Source organism: Chrysemys picta, chromosome 1, assembly GCF_011386835.1.
Source record: "Chrysemys picta bellii isolate R12L10 chromosome 1, ASM1138683v2, whole genome shotgun sequence".
NCBI classification, from domain to species: Eukaryota; Metazoa; Chordata; order Testudines; family Emydidae; genus Chrysemys; species Chrysemys picta.
The window spans coordinates 160325577-160344491 of record NC_088791.1 but is presented as its reverse complement, the minus strand read 5'-3'; the positions used below and the strand labels follow the sequence as shown (position 1 = coordinate 160344491).

The window sequence follows — 18915 nt, the reverse complement described above, 5'->3', positions numbered from 1 at the left end:
TATTCCCAAACCAGATGCATCATGAGCCATGGCCTATTTCCCCTCGCCAATGTGCCATGCCCCTAACCTGCAGGGTTCAAATATAGGGAAACTGAGGGGGATTCTCTTTCTGCTAAAAGAAGGGAGCTAGTTAGTGCTGCTGTGATTTTTGTGATATGCACACTGGTCCACTCAGAACAGTACTGAAACCATACAACTCATTTCACATACCGTAGGCCACTGAGTTAGGGTGACCAGATGTCCCGATTTTATAGGGACAGTCCTGATTTTTGGGTCTTTTTCTTATATAGACTCCTATTACCCCCCTCACCCCGTCCCGATTTTTCACATTTGCTGTCTGGTCACCATACAAGGAGCAGCCATCCGCTAGTAACACATTTCTTTCACTACCAACCTAGGCTGGGTTGGAGGATTAAGTCAGTTAGTGCAGGAGACATGCAGAACTTAAGGGAAAAAAAACCCCTCTAATACTACTGCAGCACCAATCTGCATCTCACATTATTTAGAGAGGAAAGCTGGCAAAAGTATTTGAAACTTTAAGGAAACAGCTTCTCTCGCTCATTTTTCAAATGCTTCTAATTGAAGACACTCACTGGCAGAGACATTCATCGAGGTGACAGTTCTTTCTAGTTGGTTTTCAGCAATACAAGTTAATGTAACATTCTCTTCAGGAGAAATTACAATTTTACTGGAAAAACTTCCATGAATGTAGTTAGTCTCCTCTGTCTGGAAAGGAAAGGAAAGGAAAGGAAAGAAATCAGTAGAACAAAAAATGTATACAGTAATGTCTTGTACTAGAATTGTTCATAAGGAAAGTTCTAGAAGTAAATACCTTTTAAAAATAAATGTTATAGTTTGGAAAAAAGGGAACCATTTAAAATAATAAACTAAATAAATGTATAAGTCAAATAATTGATTTTAATATTTTACTCATTTAAACATGAAAAGCACTTCTCATTTATATTTCCACCACTTCACAATCACTTTCCCTCTTTAGTGTTTGCACTCTTCAGATGGTGCTTGACAGGAGAGAGACTATTTGACCAAGCTACACATTTATTTTAATTTTGCCTTAAACATCCCAGTGTCATCTTTATCATCATCTTCTGCTAAGAGCGCCCAAAATTAATAGTCAGTTATTTATATAGGTCCAAGACATGATCCATGCCCTGAAACTGCAACCTCCTTGACTTCAGTATAACTGAAGGTGGTATTTGACCATAAGAAATTAATGCACACTGCTGGTGGGTGCTGTCCAATCTATGCTATGCAGAGGACTATCACTGCCAATCTCTGTGCATGCGTATTTGATTTTTTTCTTTAATCTCTCAAAGTCCGTCAGGTTTTCCAGACCTCAAATACTACTAGTTGTGCATAAATTAATGAGAAAAATACTTGCTTGATTTATGATGCTCCCACTACCAGTAGTTGTCCATTGCACAGCTGGTTTGGGAAAACCCTCCACGTGGCAGATTATTGTTTTAGATTTATTTGACCCGGTTTTCTTTGTCATTCTGATTTGAGGTTTTCCTAAAAATATTATATTTAAACATTATGGTAAAATAATTGTGAACTGTACAATTTACAGTATTCCCCATTACATGCATCCGATGAAGTGGGCATTCACCCACGAAAGCTTATGCTCCAATACATCTGTTAGTCTTAAAGGTGCCACAGGACTCTCTGTTGCAGTATTAATAAAGCGTAACTAACTGCTCCATTACCTTGCACAATAAGTGTAAGTGTTTTCCTTTTCTTTAACCCTTCAACCTCCTGTAGAGTAGTTTCGCAGATGTAGTTTCCAGCATCCTTGTACTGTAGACTTGAAAATGACGGACTTGTCTGCATTCTGGTATTGTCCTGATAAAACAAGAAATTAGTCCACATCATTTCCAATTTAGGCCCCAATCCAAATAAGCATATGCTTAAAGTTAAGCACGTGAGTCATCTCATAAACATCATTACAAATAAGCAGTGCAATTGATTTCAATGGAACTCCTCACGTGCTTTGTGGGATCAGAGCCTTAATCATAGAAACATACGGCTAGAAGTGTCCTCAAGAGATCATCTAGGCTATCCTCTGCACTAAGGCAAGTAAACCTAGACCATCCAGGTCTGTCTAACCTTTTCTTAAATCTCAAAGATCAGGGATTCCACAACCTCCTCCCTTGGGAACCTATTCCAGTACTCAACTATCCTTTTATAGTTACAATTTTTTTCCCATTATTGAACCTAAATCACAGGTTCCTTCTTATCCTATCTTCAGTGGGACATGAGAACAATCGCTCACTGTCTTCTTTACAATAGCCCTTAACATACTTGAAGACTTATCAGATTCTCCCTTCCCCCCATTCCCCCAAAATAATTTTTTCCTCAAGATTCAGGCTTTCTAAACCTTTTATTATTTTTGTAGCTCTCCTCTGGACTCTCTCCAAATTTGTCCACATCTTTCCTGAAGCATGGTGCCCAAAACTAGATACAGTACTCCATCCAAAGCCTCACCATAGAGCTGAACAGAGAGGGACAATTACCTCCCTTAGCTTAAATACAACACTCCTGTTAATACACCCCAGAATGTTGCTTGCCTTTTTCACAATTGCATCATATTATTGCCTCATATTCAATTTGTGCTCTACTGCAACCCTCAGATCCTTTTCTGCAGTATTACCACCTAGCCAAATAGTTATTCCTTATTTTGTATTTGTGTATTTAATTTTTTTCTTCCTGTTTAATTGTCCAGCCAATAACTAAAACCCAGCATTTGACAATGTAATTAGCAACAGCTGTGCCAAGCATGAAAAAAAGTTTCCAATTTTTAAAAAGTGCTGCATGGACAGCTCTGCGGGCTTTAGTGATCTACTTATATACAAAACAGGGACCACATGGGAAGTATGCTTGCAAGTTTACCTATGCCACCTCCCCGTGCCCACCACAATAGGCCCCAGCTTTGAAGGAGAGGATCAGGATAGTTTGGTGTCTATAGTCTAGTCTGCCCTTGGCCACCCTAGTGAGATTGCCAACTAGGCTGCCAGTTTTGGTAACAGTGGTGAGAAATGGACACTTTCTTTCAACACAAGCCACTGACCAGTCATTAGGTGGTGGTCTATCAATCAGGGTCAAATGTGAACACTATCTGACAAACTTTCTCACTTACCAATGCCCTGAGACATCCAGTCACCCATTCCACCGCTCAACATAGGCTGTCCTTTTAGTATGTTTATGGGAAACATGACAAAAACAGAAAAGCCTAAATCTTCAGACGTGTTTAGTGTGTGTGGAGACCTCAATATTTTCAGTGCCAAAGTGGGGCACCTTAAAAGGGACTGATTTTCAGGCGCCTGCTACAGTTTTTCAGAAAAATCAGGTGCTTTTAAAGTGTCAAGTAGTACACCCAAAAACTGAGGCATCCAAAATCACTAGTCACCTTTGAAAATTTATGCAAATTGGTCCAAAAATGTATCATATTAAATGTCCAGCTTAATATTTTAGTTGGTCATTGCTCATAAAAGATCAATTTTAAAAAGATTCTTCCCAAAACACAGAGGGAGAAATCTTAACAGGTAACCAAATAAAATGAGTAGGAGTTAACGAGAATTATTACTAACCTTTATCCAAAACACAGTTGCGTTTCTACTGGAAGAGATGGTGCATGATACAGGCAGATCTTCTCCAATCTGTTTAGTAACCTCTCCACTAGGAGTAAGTGATAAATCCAAATCTATGATAAAAAGGAACATTGTTAAAAGATAAATACCAGAAGAGTGGACCATTCTGAAGGTTTACAGAAAGAAAGAAATCAGTGGACTAATTGCACTTCTAAAACTTAGATTTTGTTTTCTCAAAAAAAGAATCTAAATCAGCTTATAAGTGAGACAGATAAAAAGAATGATCCTGAAAAAACACAATGCAGAATATCTGCATATCTACTATAATTATAGTCTAAAAGTGAAACATGACACAGATCAGCTAATAAACAGATGTCTTCCCATCTTGTGCAGCTGGAAAAATGATCCAGGAGGGTTCATGAAACTGGAGATGTTGTCCAGGTAGGGGAGAGAGGTTTTAGCAAAGGGAATAGCTGAGTGGAATGAGAAGGATTTTTGTTAGGAGTGGGGTGGAAATCTGATTAGAGAACTTGTCTTGAGGGATAGAGAAAAATTTTAGAAGCTGCTTGTAGGGATATTGGGCAGAGGAGAACAAGGGAGAGAATTCTTTAAATTGGTAGGAAGGATAGGTTGATTCTCTTAGGAGGTGTGGAAGAGCTTCCCCAGTTTGGGAAGGCAGGGTGAGGGGATGGTGCAGGAGGGTTTGGCAACTCAGTGGGAGGAGTGGGTTAGGGCCTTTGTCACAGAGGTAGGGAGGCAGCATATGTTCTGTTCGTTGATTCTTTTTTCCAAGAGTTCTTCCTAACTTAAAACACACTCATTCATGAACCACTATGTAGCTTTCCAATGCATCATTTGCCTTTTTTACTTCTTATATGATTACATATGGCATAGGGTCTCAGACATTCCAAATCCTAGGCCACTCCAGATGCTACTGTTTGTTTTTTTGTTTACATAATCCTATCTCGGGAGAATAGGAAAGTCGCCCAATTAAACATTGCTTTCATCCCCACCTCCTAGCATCTTACTAGGCAAACCAGAAAGCCTAGTCATCCTAAATATTGCATGTATGGAAATCAGTGGCTGGTGGAGCTGTGAACCACAGTAGATTATAATCCCATCATGGCACAGTATTTACTGGAAAAGCACTGCAACATGTCCTACCATCTTAACAACAGCTGGGAAGAAAAAAGCCAGGCTAGACACAAGAGGGTGAACCTCAAAAGAAGGGTTTTTAAAATGTTTGTTTTCCTCGGGCCAGAGCCCTAAAGTCTCACTTTGTCCTTTCTAGGGGAGGAGACTCACAAGGCGAGAAATATTTTTGCCCAGCTCTGTAGTACCATATAATTATTCTCATGAAAATGGTGTTATTGAATTTACTGGATTTTGTTGTTGTTGTTAAAGGATTTAAAATACCACTAACACATTCAGGCAACTAACAGAGTTCTAATTAAATTGTCATCTACTTTTTCTTTATCCCTTTCCCTATCATTAGAGATAATCAAGAAATCTATACAAGAGATGCCCCCTTTATTATCCGCTTGTTTTGCCTTCCTGATTCTAAATCCTCAGACACTACAGCAACAGTCATGTTAGAAATACCCGAGCTGATGATGCAGATAGAATTCCTATCTGTATATTCTCAAGTACTAAAGATCTTAGAATTGTTTAAACCTATGAATTGTGCTTCATTAATCCCAACAGCAAGCAAATTCACACAACAGAAGAGTCAACTTTTCTGCTGCTTTCAATCACCAATTTCACTAGAAAGAGCATTATAATTAAGGGAAGCAGGCCTCAAAGAGAGGACCAGGCCCATCTTACAATAATAATGTCAAATGTCAGTAATATCGGTGTTATTACTAATTTCTACTATCAGTGGTTACATGAACTCTTTCTCTATTGGTTTACTTGCTACTTCACACAGCAGGCACACATACAAAGACCTTACCAAAGAGAGAGAACTGCCTGATCAGTATCATTTCATTTCCCTCTTCCAGAGAGCATGTCCCCAAAAGCAAAACCATCAAAATTCAGTAAGAGATATCAGGAGTTCATTTGTTCTCCCCACAATGACTCAGACAAAGAACAATTGCATGGATTGCTGCTGCACCTGGGTGAGGGAGGATTAGTTCTCACTCAGCTTGTTTCCTCCTATTCTCTGAGCACATGCTAATATAGTGTAGAGAGGCTATGGCATTTTTTTCCACGGGGTGATTCCCCTTCGATGTCTATTCAAACCTTTATTTCTTTGAAGCAGGATATCAACTCAGACTCAAGAGATCATAGAAGATCATTCAGGAAGGAAACCTGTCACAGGAAGCAAGAACTCATTAAATTCTTGGCCTTCATCTCCGGCAAGACTGACACTCTGACCACAGCAGTCTTTAAACACAGACCTCCTCCTGGGTAACAGGCTAGGTCCCCTCCCTTTTCAGTGAAAGAACTGAGGCCACCACCCTCCTCACATATTGCTATGAATCATTCAAAGTTAGGGAAAAAACTGCAGTGAACGTGAGACTTAAAATCTTTACTTCTGAGCTGCAAAGCCCAGAAAGATGTTTATAGAATGGGCTGGGAGACAAGCTCACATTTAGCAGAGGATTCTCCCTCGGAAATCATTGTGGGCATCTGGGTAAACAGTTTGTCTGCATACACCAATTTTCCATATGTACCATGGCACTTACTTTTCATCTGTTGGCACAGATGTTACTGAGTAGGGCAGTATGAAAAAGGTTTGCATGCACTTGCCTTTCTAGAAAGGAAAAAAGTTACTAAAATACTCTACTTTTACGCTGACTTGCTTCAGGTTTCTCTTTTCTGCCTTTAAAACTTTCTTAATTAATTTATCATTAAAAACAAACTCCACAGTAGGTGCCATATTTAATACACTAACTTTGAATTTAGTGTAAACGGGAAGATTTGGATCGATAGCAGTACTGGCTTTGCATACGAAGTAGCATGATGTGAAGATGTGAGGATTACATCCCACACGTCATTACACCACCATGCAGCACCTGAGGGCGTAAGAACCATTTAATGAATGTAGGAAATACTAGAGAGATGTTTCCCATTCTATTGCGACGGTGGGATTTCAAATCAGGAAACTAGGAAATGCCAGACTGGATTTGAACTATGTGTTGTAATTGGGAAGGTTAAGTGCAGTACGTCATGTAATTTGGACATCCTGAATATATTAACACTCCAATGTGAACTCCTTCTGGTCTACTGGGAGTTGAAGGCTGTGTCATATCATTTGAAAGATAATTTCTCTTAGATTTTTAATAATGTCTGACTTGGCATCTCTTACAAAAAACTAATGATCTTCTTGCAGTCTAGACGCCTAAGATTGGTTATAGATTTCCTAGAATCATGTTGGTTTACAAGGATAAATTCAATTAGCAGAACCCCTTGATTTCTAAAGTTTCATTTAGCTTGAGCACACATTCCTCAGCAGAAAACAGGATCCTTTAAGTCTGACATACGGGACTAGACAGAGGCAAGCAGCCCCAGCAGGAGGGTAGGGATATATTATGTTCCAAGAGGGAACAGTGTCTTCTGGAACACCACAGAACAGTGAGGACACCCAATTACCCCGTGACAAGGTACAACAGTTGCTCGCCACTGCCCAGTCAGCTGTGTTGGTCACTTGATGGGGACCATGGACCCACCAATGTCGCACCTTCCCTTGAGAGGGCAAATGCCATTGTTGGTGCTAACTTTATGCAGTTCTTGTGGTCAGTGCGTGAGGATGCTCTTTCTGCGTTGTCCCCCACTTCCTGTATGGACATAATATACCCCTAAATTTGGTGCGTAACCAAAATTAAGGCGTTTTAATGTCAACCAGCTCTATAGGGGTCTCACAATGTACTTTCCACTTAATGTTTTTGTGTTTTGCATGGAGAATCATGATTTCCTGCAAAGTGGTAATGTAATGCATTTTAGTGTCAGCAAGTTTTTTCCCAAACCCAACAGCTGTTAAGACACCAAGACAGTCAAACTGCCCAATAAAAAGTCTTTTTGGCATCCACTATTATGAATGAAATATAGATATATTTAAAAAAACAAAACCTGTTGTATATAGATTCATGGATGGAAATAAAGTATTTTCTATTAATTGTTCCTTAAGATCATAAAGTCAAAAGTGAGTAAATAAATCCTTAACCTTAGCAGTAAGACTACTTAAGTATACCATAATTGAATCACTGAAAGGAATGCACACCCCTGCAATGATAGGAGAAGCAAAAAGTGTAGTTAAATGGACAGGAAGAATTTATTTGAGCCAAACAAGTATTCTTTAAAAAAACAAAACAAAACAAAAAAAAACCACCACACCTCCCCAAACAAGCTTATAGAAAGAAGCAAACTACGGTAGGTTAAAAAGTGGATGGAAGTCAGGAGGGCAAAGATGGAATTTGAAGATCAAATAGGTAAAGACATGAAAACATACAAGAAATTATTTAAGTATATCGGAAGCAGAAAGCACTGGTAGAAGCAGTAGTTCTCCTGATCTATCAGAGTAAAGCAAGCAATTATAGAGGAGAAAGCTGCGGAAGAGAAGCTTCATGAGTTCTCACCACAATATATGTTGTGGAGATTTCCATCTTAGGCCAATAATCTTTAAATCATAAAAGCGAGGCAACGTTAGGAATTGAGGGGTCAAAAGAATAGATACAGGAACACACCGATTAAAGAGGAACAATTCAACAGGACCTGATGCTATACATTCAAGAATTCTGAAGGAAGTGGCTGCTGACAACAATATGCACTCATTAAAATCAGTTACTATATTGAAACTCAAAGGCAGTAAATGTTGCCCCTAGCTTTAAAGATGATGCTCAGGTGATTCTGGGAGTTAGACAAGCAAGCCTTACTAAGTACCAGAAAATTGGTTGAAATAATATCTGAACAACAGGATTATAAAACACCAAGATGAACATTTAATGATAGTAATAAACCAAAATCAGCATGACTTCTCCCATCCATTAGAATTCTTTCAGCCTGTAAACAAAATAGTGGATAAAAAGAACTGGCAGATAAAAATGATTTGGATTTTTTTAAAAAGCCTTTGGAAAAAAAATCTCTTTTGGAAAAGACTATTGAGGAAAATAAGTAGTCACAGAATGAGAAATAATGTCATGGATGAGGAACTCACTAAAAGTCACAAAACAAATGGGGAGTTTTCACCATGGTAAAAGGTTGACAATGGGTTATACTAACACCAGAACTGATGGATGTTTAAATAATCTGGAAAAGGGTATGAATAGAGACATGGCAAAATCTGCTGGTGACAAGAAAGGTGAGTCGACACTAATATTTTAGAGCTTCAGAGGGACCTGCAAAGCTCAGTGAATGGACAACATAATGGCAGATGCTGAAAGTCTTTGTTAAATGTATAATATTCATTAGAAGAACAGTCTGAATTAATCACATAGATAAATCAGTTCTAAATTAACTGTAATCTCTCAGGAAAAAGAGCTACGCATCCCTGTGGGTAATTAAATGAAAACCTCTGCCCACTATACATTAGCAGTAAAAAAAGAAAAAAAGGCAAAACATATTAAGATACATAAATAATAGGATGGAGAATAATAATGAAATTGTGGTGATGCCATTATAAAAATTATTATACCATCTCCTGGAATACTGTGTTCAATTCTAGTTACCTTATCTAAAAGAAGATGGAGCAGAAATAGAAGAGATGAAAAGTGTGTGTGGGGGTGTGTGTGGGGGAGGGAGGAGCACAGGGATACTTCAGCATGAAGACAGATTGAAAATATTTGTGACAGTTTAAAGAAGAGACAAATAAAAGAGTGGCATGGCAATGGTATATAAAATAAGGTTGTAAAGAATGCAAACTGGGTGCTCCTCTTTATCCTTGCACATAATACAAGAACAAGTGGATAGTAAATTAAATGGAAAAGCAACACATTTAAAATTAATAAATACTTTTAAAAAATGCCTACTTTGCTGGTAGAATTTAAGGTCAAGAGTTTACAGGATTCAAAAAAATGGTTACACATTTTTTATTGATAACGAGAAAATCCACAGAGATACATTAAGGGATATAAACTCTCCTACGCTTTACGTAATAAAGCCAAACACTAAATGACTGCTTTAAGGAGAAATTTCCACTATGGATATAGTTAATCCTTTATTGTCCACCTAACAAGGTTCCTAGCATATTCCTCTCAAGTAAGTGGTACTTGCCCTTGTCTGAGATAGGATATTGGACTAGTATGATCCAGAATGGAAATTCCTGTGAATCATGGTTTTGATTGACATAATAATGGACCAAATGATGCTTCTATAAATTTAAATAGATTCTGAGACAGTGCCTTCATAGAATATTTTTTTTATTAAAATACATAACTCATCACTGATCGCAATTTGTCAAAAATACGTTTGCTGAGTGTCAGCACAGTTTGCACAGTATGAAGGTCTGTTTTAATCCACTGAATTACAGTGGTATTAAAAAGGTATCAAGTTAATAAAAATGCACTTAGAAAAAAGACAAAGGATCAAATACTGTTTGCAATTATTCCATGCTCAGTTCTCCTACAGGTGACAGAGTCTAATAAAAGCTATTACTTCACCCACCTTGTTTCTCCTTAATATCCAGGGACTGACATGGTTACAACTACACTGCATACAGTTTTAAGGTAGTCAATAGGACTAATCACATGAGTAAAACAAGGAGGGATTGGCCCAGAATTTGTAAGAGGTTTGAATTGTTTCTGGGAATGAAAGATACAATGACTTACAATGAACGGTGATAGTGGTCGAGTCCTCCATGCTTCCATCAATCAGAGAGCATTTGTATTCTCCTGTTGCATTTCGTCTCACATCTGTCATTATGTAAGTATCTGAGCTTCTTATGCCTTCGGGTTCTCCCTGTGGATGGAAGTATTACACTTATGGGTTACAGAGAGATGCTAAAAACAGGACAGTCACATGTTCTTTGAATAATATTTTATGAAGCAACTTTCAGCCTGAAGTGCTTCACAGTCTATATACATTCAGTACCAGTGAAATCCAACCACCTCGGTGTAGAGCACAGATTTAATTTTGTTGCATGACTGCAGGCATCGTACAGTTGCAAAGTCACTCCCGCATTAACAAAAAAGTTTTACTTTGAACATTCAACTTAAATGACGAATTTCAGAAATGTTAGAAAAATACAAAATGTAAGACGTTTAACAGCTAGATTGGAAGGGAAGATTCCATACAGACAGAACAAAATGTATAATAATCATAACATTGCAAGGAGAAACTATGATGGGGGAACAATATCTTATCCAAAATGCTACAAGTTCCAGGAAACATCAACTACTGAAGTGTATCACAAACACTGTTAGATCCATAACACAGACAGCCTAAGCAAACAGCACTAATTTTAGCTCCCCTCAAGCGAGAGAATGCTGTAAATGTAGTTAGGAGGCTGAAGTCCATGTCAAATGGGGCCCTTAGCTCACCCATGTTCATCACAGAACCGGTGGAGTTCTGGTGCACTGGTGGCTCTTCCCCCCCCCCCACCCCATCGTAGCCGCTCGCTACAACTGCTGCTTAGTGTGGCTTAAAAGGGGGTTGATTGGGGCATCAGTTCCGCTCTCACTAAGCTTCACCTGCAGCTTGAGGTAGAGGAGTGGCTTCAGACCCTGCCTCCCCTTACAGTTCTGCAGCAATGCAAGCTGCAAAAGGAGAGGAGTCCAAAGTAATTGAGGGTTATTAAGCTAAGTAACTAGTGGTCTAGAGCTACTTGGAAGCACACGGTCTTCCTGTCCTGAAGGTAAATTGATTCTCATGGTGTAGTGGGAGCAGAAAAAACAGGAAGAGTGCAAGAAACAAAAAGGAGGAAAGAAAGGTCAGACTACAGATAATCACATTTCTGTCTGAAAATATTTCACCTATTATTGCAAGATTAGTATAACTAACATATACTATAATATAAATGTTAACTTTATTTTCAATTTTTATTTTCTGCATTTGACAGCAGGTTGTGTATTATTTATTCCACTGTTTCCCTTGTATTGTCAGTCAATCCTTGTTTGTGTTGGTATTTCACACAGCAACAGAGCAAAGACAAAATAAATACAGGAAGATGTGACTGTGAAACTACAAGAAATGGCAGGTGATATACCTGAAACTACTTTAAACTCATGCAAAAAGAATGTTTGTCCCTTTAACACGTAGTTAATTTTCAAATTGTTCTTTATAAATCTTATTCCCCATTTAAAAAAAATTCTATTAATACATTGTATCTCTATTTTTCACTATATAATTCTAATGTTCTTCTGAAGGCTGTCACTACAGGAATTAATTACTCAATATACTTTGCAGAGAAAGAGCTAAATCTTAGATAGGATTTTGCCACCTTAATTGCTACATTTGATTTTTCTCGTGGGATTACTCTGTTCGTATTTGAGTTAATTAAACTGTTTTCCTCTGGTCCTTTTTCACCATTGCATTTCTATGAACACCACTGCATCATATATTTCATGTAAAAAGTTTGCTAATCTGTGAAGAGGGTAAAAAAAATCTTCACTCAAGTTTGACAGATTCTCTGCAGGCTCCAGACTGGTATCCTCTCAGCGAGTTTGCTGAGCTTGCCAAGGTCATCTTTTCACTTTGTTATATAAGCCTTTATAACTTCAGTCCACAGATAAACTAGTGTTGAACAGCAGCACCCACAGCCATATGCATTTTATGCATGGTGCCTACCATTGGCAGGACTTGAATAAGGTATAGGCAACCTATGCACATGCCTAGGGCATCGTTTGTTGAGGGGAGGGGCAACCTGAGCTCCGGCTGGACTGATTTGGGTACCGGTGCAGGAGCCATCCCAACAGCATGGGCCAGGAGGAGCAGCGCTAGTCACCTTGTACTGATTCCGGTTTGGCTCTGGCATGCCCCTCCCCCATTACAATGCAGGGGACATGGGGCCAAACCTGCATGGACAGTGAGGTGGGCCTGCACAGCTACTCCTGGCCACTGCCATGGGTCCAGCTCCTGCATCTGGGCTCCCCATGGGAGCATGCCCAGCCTTGCTCCACTTCCAGCATCTCATGTCCCCTCTGCTCTGCTCACAGGACTTGCTCAGCAGCAGCTCATGACCTGCTAGAAGTACGGGGAGCTGCAGTGAGTGCCTGCCTGGGGGAGCTGACTAGGAGAGGGGCAGTGGGGAGGGACACGAGGGGGTTTTACCGTGGTAAGGTAAAGTTAGATTGGTTCAGTGTGGGTGCCTCTGGTGTCAAATAATAGGAAGAAATAGTACAGACTATTATAGCTAAGGTAATACTTACTGGAATATAAAACAAAAACTCCTGTGGAGGGGGGTTACCATTTCCTGAGCACTTTAGAGTGATGTTATCACCTTCTTTGATGGTATTTCTTTGTGACAGCACTTTAATTGTCACCTTCGCTGTAGGATCTGTGAAAATAATGGACACAAGTTAATAGTTTTTGTCAAGTACCAAGATTACCTTTTATGCATAGTTAATATCCAAAGTATACACAATTTTCTCCAGAAGCAGGTGAGGGTATTGCATAATTTTTTTTAATAGAAGGAATGAAGTTAATAGGTACTCTTCCATACTTAGCACTAATCCTCTTAGAATAAACTACATAGAAACCCTGTTTAAAATCAAGTTTTCCTTAGCAAAATGCCTATAACTGAAGCAGGCGTGACCATAATTATTTCATGTAAAAGAGACCAGTAGGAACAATTTCACAGTATGATTTCATTATGAGAGACTTTAATGGCATTATATGCAGCTTGCTGTTTGAAGGGATTGCAGCAGCCACAAAAGTAACTAAAGCTATCAGCCCCCTGCACTAATTAGATAATAGTATCTTGTATTAAATAAAAAGAAATATTAGCTAAGTAACTATAGCCAGGCTCCTCTATATGCTGATCAGTGCAGTAGCTTTCAGAAAGATGAATCTGGTGAACTTAAGACTCAACAAAGCTGTAAATGTAATATTTCTGCCATGTTCAATAGGGTTGAGCTATAACATATTGTACTGTGGTAATTTTTTAAAAATCTTATCTTTACTTTAAGAGTATTCTCTAATATAGGTTACTCCTCCTATGAAGGATGTTAAATATACTTTTCAAAAGCGGAGTAAAATGGGCCAGATTAATGAAAGAAAATAATGGATAGATAACTTTTTGTATTCATTTAAATAATATATTGTATTCTAATCATGCGACGCTCTTGCATTAGGATAGGGTATGGCGGACCTCCACTGCCTTCGTTAGGACTCCATTAGGGTCTATGCTGGTGGATCTCTGTTCAGCACTGGGACAGTTGCACCTACTTTTTAGTGGACAACAATGATTAGGTTTGCTCTAAACAACAAATCACATGGTACAATTGTTGGTTATAATTTAACATTTTTATATATATATATATATGAACAATCAGTTGACAATCTATTTACTCAGGAAAGGGGAAAACGGAATGGATCCGGAAGTACAAGGCTCTTGGGCTCTGACACAAATGAGGGTGAAGGGCTATAATGTAGTTGCAGCACTAGACGTAGTCTACCACACTGAGGGGAAATCTCAAGTCTTTTGTGGGGCTGTTTTCTTACTCAAATGCAGGGTTAAAAAAAAGGGAGGGAGGAAGGGGAGAGCCTGGGATAAAGACTTCTCTGAGGCCCTGTCTGTAAGAAAAAATTGTACTGAATTAATTAAACCAGTTTAGAATTGATTTAGATAAGTGGGAGCATCCATTGCAAGGTCCCTTTTTGATTTAGGGGTACCTTGTATTGATTTAACTAGTGAGGCTGGCAGCAGACAAAATAAAAAAAAAAGATTACTGCTAAGTTAAAATAAGTCCACACAAGGGGATTTCACCAGTTACACTAAATCTATTTCTCTAACTAATTTAGTTAAATCAGTGTAACAGTGAGGGTAGTTACCCAGCTTAACAAGTGGGTTGTACTAGATTCTTGATTTAAAAATTACCAGTGACTGAGAGTGTATGTTTTTACACAAGGTATGCTTTAGTTCAAATAGGAATTAATTCAGGGAATTCCTATGTTATATAGGAGGTCAGACTAGATTAGCGGTTCTCAATCTATTCACCATTGTGGGCCGCATATGCAGCTCTCTTGGTATTGTCTGGGCTTCATCCATACAATATATGTGTTACCTATATGGCCCTGAGGATGTAACATGGGCCACAGCTGTGTGATGATTGGGCCACAAGCAGGCCGCAGATTGAGAACCAATGGATTAGATGATCACCTATGGTTCCTTCTAAATTATGAATCGTTGGCCCTAACTTGCTGGCCACACATTATCCCTCTGACTAGGTCAGGATCCCCTTCTCCCTGTCCTCCTTACCTTGTGCAAGTAACACTCATTGACCCTGCAAAATGCAGGTGCAATGTTTGGAAATGGATATTGATAGCCAAACACTTCACACGGCCATTCAGTAACCTATCCTGATAATTCTATCACAAAACCACCCCCGCCCCGACCGTGACACTCTCTTGGTAGCATTAGAACAGGCCAACGAGTGAACAGACGTGGAGTCTGAACCACCCTTTCAAACCTAGAGATACAGTTCTTCCATAACAAATCTGATGTATGCTGGTGAGGCAGTGTAGGAAAGTTTGTACGTCCAACTGGTGAGTCTTTTCTGTGACTCTCCACTTCTGAGTTCAAGTCAATGTCTATGAAGCCCTAAACTACTTAGTCATCTGAGCTAGCACATCTCTACCGCTGTTCTGTTGCAGGAGTTCATTTAAGTTGCTCTTCCTATAGTTTTCTGGAACTTGCTCCCTACAGCAGCAGCGCACCAGACACTGAATGTAAAGAACTTCAGAGCTCTGCATAAAACTTATCCATATGGTCAGAGCTTTGAAAGATTTTGGATCTCATTTTAATGAAAGAGTTTTTGTGGGTGGTGGGTTTTTTGACAAAATTGTGTGTATTTTTGTTATGGAGTTGAGTTGGGAGTGGGATTCTTCTTCTGGCAGCATGAACAATGAATCAGATGATGTCAGGTACATAAGGTAACCACTCTATCACGGCATCATGTGGAAATGTTGAGCATATCCATCCCCCATCAAGATGGTAAAGAGGGGAGTCCATAGCCAGATGGTATGCTGTTTGTTCTTGAGGTCTACAGAGGTGGCATGGCGAGATCAAGAAGCCCCAACAGTAAAGATATAAGTTAAACCGCCCATGATCACAACATATCCTGTTGTAACAAAGAAGAATCTTTCACTTCATCTAGTTGTTCTGAAGGGTATGCAAGAGCTCCTCTAAAGAAATCAGTTGACACAGATCTGAGTTGTCTATCTGCCAAGAAATCCAAAATATAGTCCCACACTGCCTACTGCCCTGATTCCTTAGAAATGTAATTTCTGATGTACTGTCTGAGGCCCTCAACTACTTCGGAAAAGGGGCGTCTTGACTTCAGCCAGCATTCTTGGTGCAGCTTTGAGATGAAATTGTGAAATAAGCTGTCCTAGTGGCTGGCTGCATAACCCTGCCTTCATGACTCATTGCTGGGGGAGCAAGGCCAGCCAGGACCAGAAAGTTGGAGCCTCGAGTTGTCCAGGCTGCACCAGTGTTGATATCAAGAAAAGAGTAGATCACTGAGTCCAACTTGCTGCAGTGACTACTAGAACCCCATATTGCTGCATGGTATGTAGCAGGTGCAATAATTAGGGCACTGGTAGATATCCAGCAGGCTACAGCACTAGCGGCCAATGATAAGCCTGCAGAGGAGTGGATTTTTGCACGTCTTCTCCATGTGTTGTTGGAAGGACAGAGCAGTCAAGCTTTATCCCCAAATAAACAGGGTACAGTTAAAAAACGACTGGCTGACTATTCAGGAGGACCCTGCAGCTGTGGGAGTGGAATTCATCACTGACTTTAAACTGAACAGCTGGTATTGTGTTATTTTCTGATTAGTTGTCTTTTAGAAATTTAAGGAATGATAGAGCTTGGTGATGCATCTGAATGCAAATGACTAGGTAAATAAATAGATTTCCATTTCTTGGAGCTGTAATTTGTCTTTTTTTTAACCTGTACTAAATTCAGCTAAAGAAAATAGAAACTAATTAAGATTACTGACACATTTAAAAAAAAAAACACTTGTATCTCAACAACAACTTCACCTAACAGCAGTGGAGAAATCTGTTCAAAGCAATTCTGGACACCTATTCAAATGAGATTATAAGGATCTCAGTTTAGAGATGCATTTGAAAAGAACAAGGGACTGAAGTTATGTTAAATGACTAAAGGTATTTTCAGAAGGAAACTAGTAATGCTTCATTCTGTGGCTGAGGGAGCTTCATGCCATGTACTCCTCTTCACTAATCAAGGATATGCCCAATTCCCATTGTTAATTAATTAGCAGTGCAGCGATACTAAATGTCTCTAGAGGAAGCTAGAGATGGGTGCACAAAGAAGTTATCTTAATTAAATTGTCTGCTGACAGAACAGGATAGAATATGCTTGCTAGCCACGCTCTTTTAATCTTCAGTGTAGAGTACCCGTGAATTCTTCAGTGCAGATGATGTTGCCGTTGGGAACAGCACTCTTTTCTTCACATTGGGCCATGATTGCAATAGTCTGGGGTACATAAATTCAAGAGGTCTGTGCAAACCAGATTCACAGTGAGTAGGCTAGCCTGAGGTCTATAAGTGGTCACGGCAATGGGGACAGCATAACTGCTTAACGGGCAGTAGCTATGGAGCAATTTGAGAAGACAGGAGATTCATGCAAATTAGCTCACTGCCAGACTTCCTTTTAAGCAGACCTCACTGTATCCTGGATCCTCCAGTGAGCCTGTGCAACAATTCCCATGTCTTGTAGGAGAATGGGGCGAGAGAGAATGAGATTAGGTGCCTGCTCTTTAGAGACCAAAAATTAAAGCAAACTCAATTTGATACACCTCTACCCCGATATAACGCGACCCGATATAACATGACTTCAGATATAATGCGGTAAAGCAGTGCTCCGGGGAGGCGGGGCTGCGCACTCTGGTGGATCAAAGCAAGTTCGATATAACGTGGTTTCACCTATAACGTGGTAAGATTTTTTGGCTCCCGAAGACAGCGTTATATCGAGGTAGAGGTGTAGGTATGGAGTGGGTGCTTGTAGACATGGGATCTCTTAATGACTTCTAAGAGTAATGGCTGATATTCCCTATGGCCTTCTTCCTTGTCATTTTCCCTGGCTGCTTTGGAAGAGTCAGTCAGTGGAACAGAGGTCTGAATCTCTTACTCAGGTGAGAATCAAGAATAACTCCATTAAAATGCATTGATGCATCATGAATGGAAGACAAGAATTGAGTCCCCATTCTAAATCTCTCCACAGACTTTGCCCCAGAAGGGAATAGAAGCTAGGCAGCCAAGAAAGCCATAGATGGTCACCTCAGTCTGGGGCTTTCCTCTTCTCTGGATAATGGATCATTGTCCCTGACAATGTCTCTGTCCCTTTGCTAACAGAACGTTAGGAATCATTTAGGGAAGGGATAGATAATAAGACAGAAAATATCATAATGCCTCTATATAAATCCATGGTATGCCCACATCTTGAATACTGCATGCAAATCTGGTCACCCCATCTCAAGAAAGATATATTGGAATTGGAAACGGTACAGAAAGGGGCAACAAAAATTATTAGGGGTATGGAACAGCTTCCATATGAGGAGAGATTAATAGGACTGGGACTTTTCAGCTTAAAAAAGAGACAACTAAGAGGCGATATGATGGAGACCTATACAATCTTGACTGGTGTGGAGAAAGTGAATAAGGAATACTCCTCCTCCTAACACAAGAACTAGGGGTCACCCAATGAAATTAATGGGCAGCAAGGAAGTACTTCACACAACGCACAGTCAACCTGTGGAATTCTTTTCCAGGGGATGTTGTGAAGGCCAAGACTATAACAGGATTCAAAAAAGAACAAGATAAGTTCATGGAGAGTAGGTCCATCAATGGCTATTAGCCAGGATGGGCAGAGATGCAACACCATGCTCTGTGTGTCCCTAGGCCTCTGGTTGCCAGAAGCTGGGAGTGGATGACAGGGGATGGATCACTCAATAATTGCCTGTTCTGTTCATTCCCTCTGAAGCATCTGGCATTGATCACCATTGGAAGACAGGATACTGGGCTAGATGGACCATTTGTCTGATCCAGTATGGCTGTTCTTATGACTGCAGAGAGCAGGTGTGCATTGCTGCTGCTCTGGGTTTCACACGGTGGAAGGTCTTGTGGCCAGGACTGGGCTCTCAGGGCATGGACAATAATTTGATCCTGGGAGATGCTGAGCTTCAGCAAC

At 39.8% G+C, this 18915-nt stretch overlaps 1 protein-coding gene across 19 annotated transcripts in view; it reads right to left on the bottom strand.

Annotated features, from left to right (window-relative positions):
* Positions 1-18915, bottom strand: part of ALCAM (activated leukocyte cell adhesion molecule) — a 157797-nt gene that overhangs the window by 13769 nt on the left and 125113 nt on the right. For 11 of the 19 annotated variants that reach the window (XR_010594069.1, XM_065574137.1, XM_065574154.1 and 8 more), the window contains exons 7-12: positions 12908-13035; positions 10370-10499; positions 3606-3718; positions 1725-1860; positions 1396-1530; positions 594-722 (exon numbers count right to left, since the gene is read on the bottom strand). Coding sequence is in view for 16 of the 19 variants with exons in the window: in XM_065574137.1 (XP_065430209.1) it covers positions 594-722; positions 1396-1530; positions 1725-1860; positions 3606-3718; positions 10370-10499; positions 12908-13035 (771 nt within the window). In the remaining 3 variants the exon portion in view is untranslated. Of the gene's footprint in view, positions 1-593; positions 727-1395; positions 1531-1724; positions 1861-3605; positions 3719-10369; positions 10500-12907; positions 13036-18915 lie in introns of all 19 variants that reach the window. The other 8 variants (XR_010594071.1, XR_010594074.1, XM_005283582.5 and 5 more) reach the window with 1 other exon arrangement.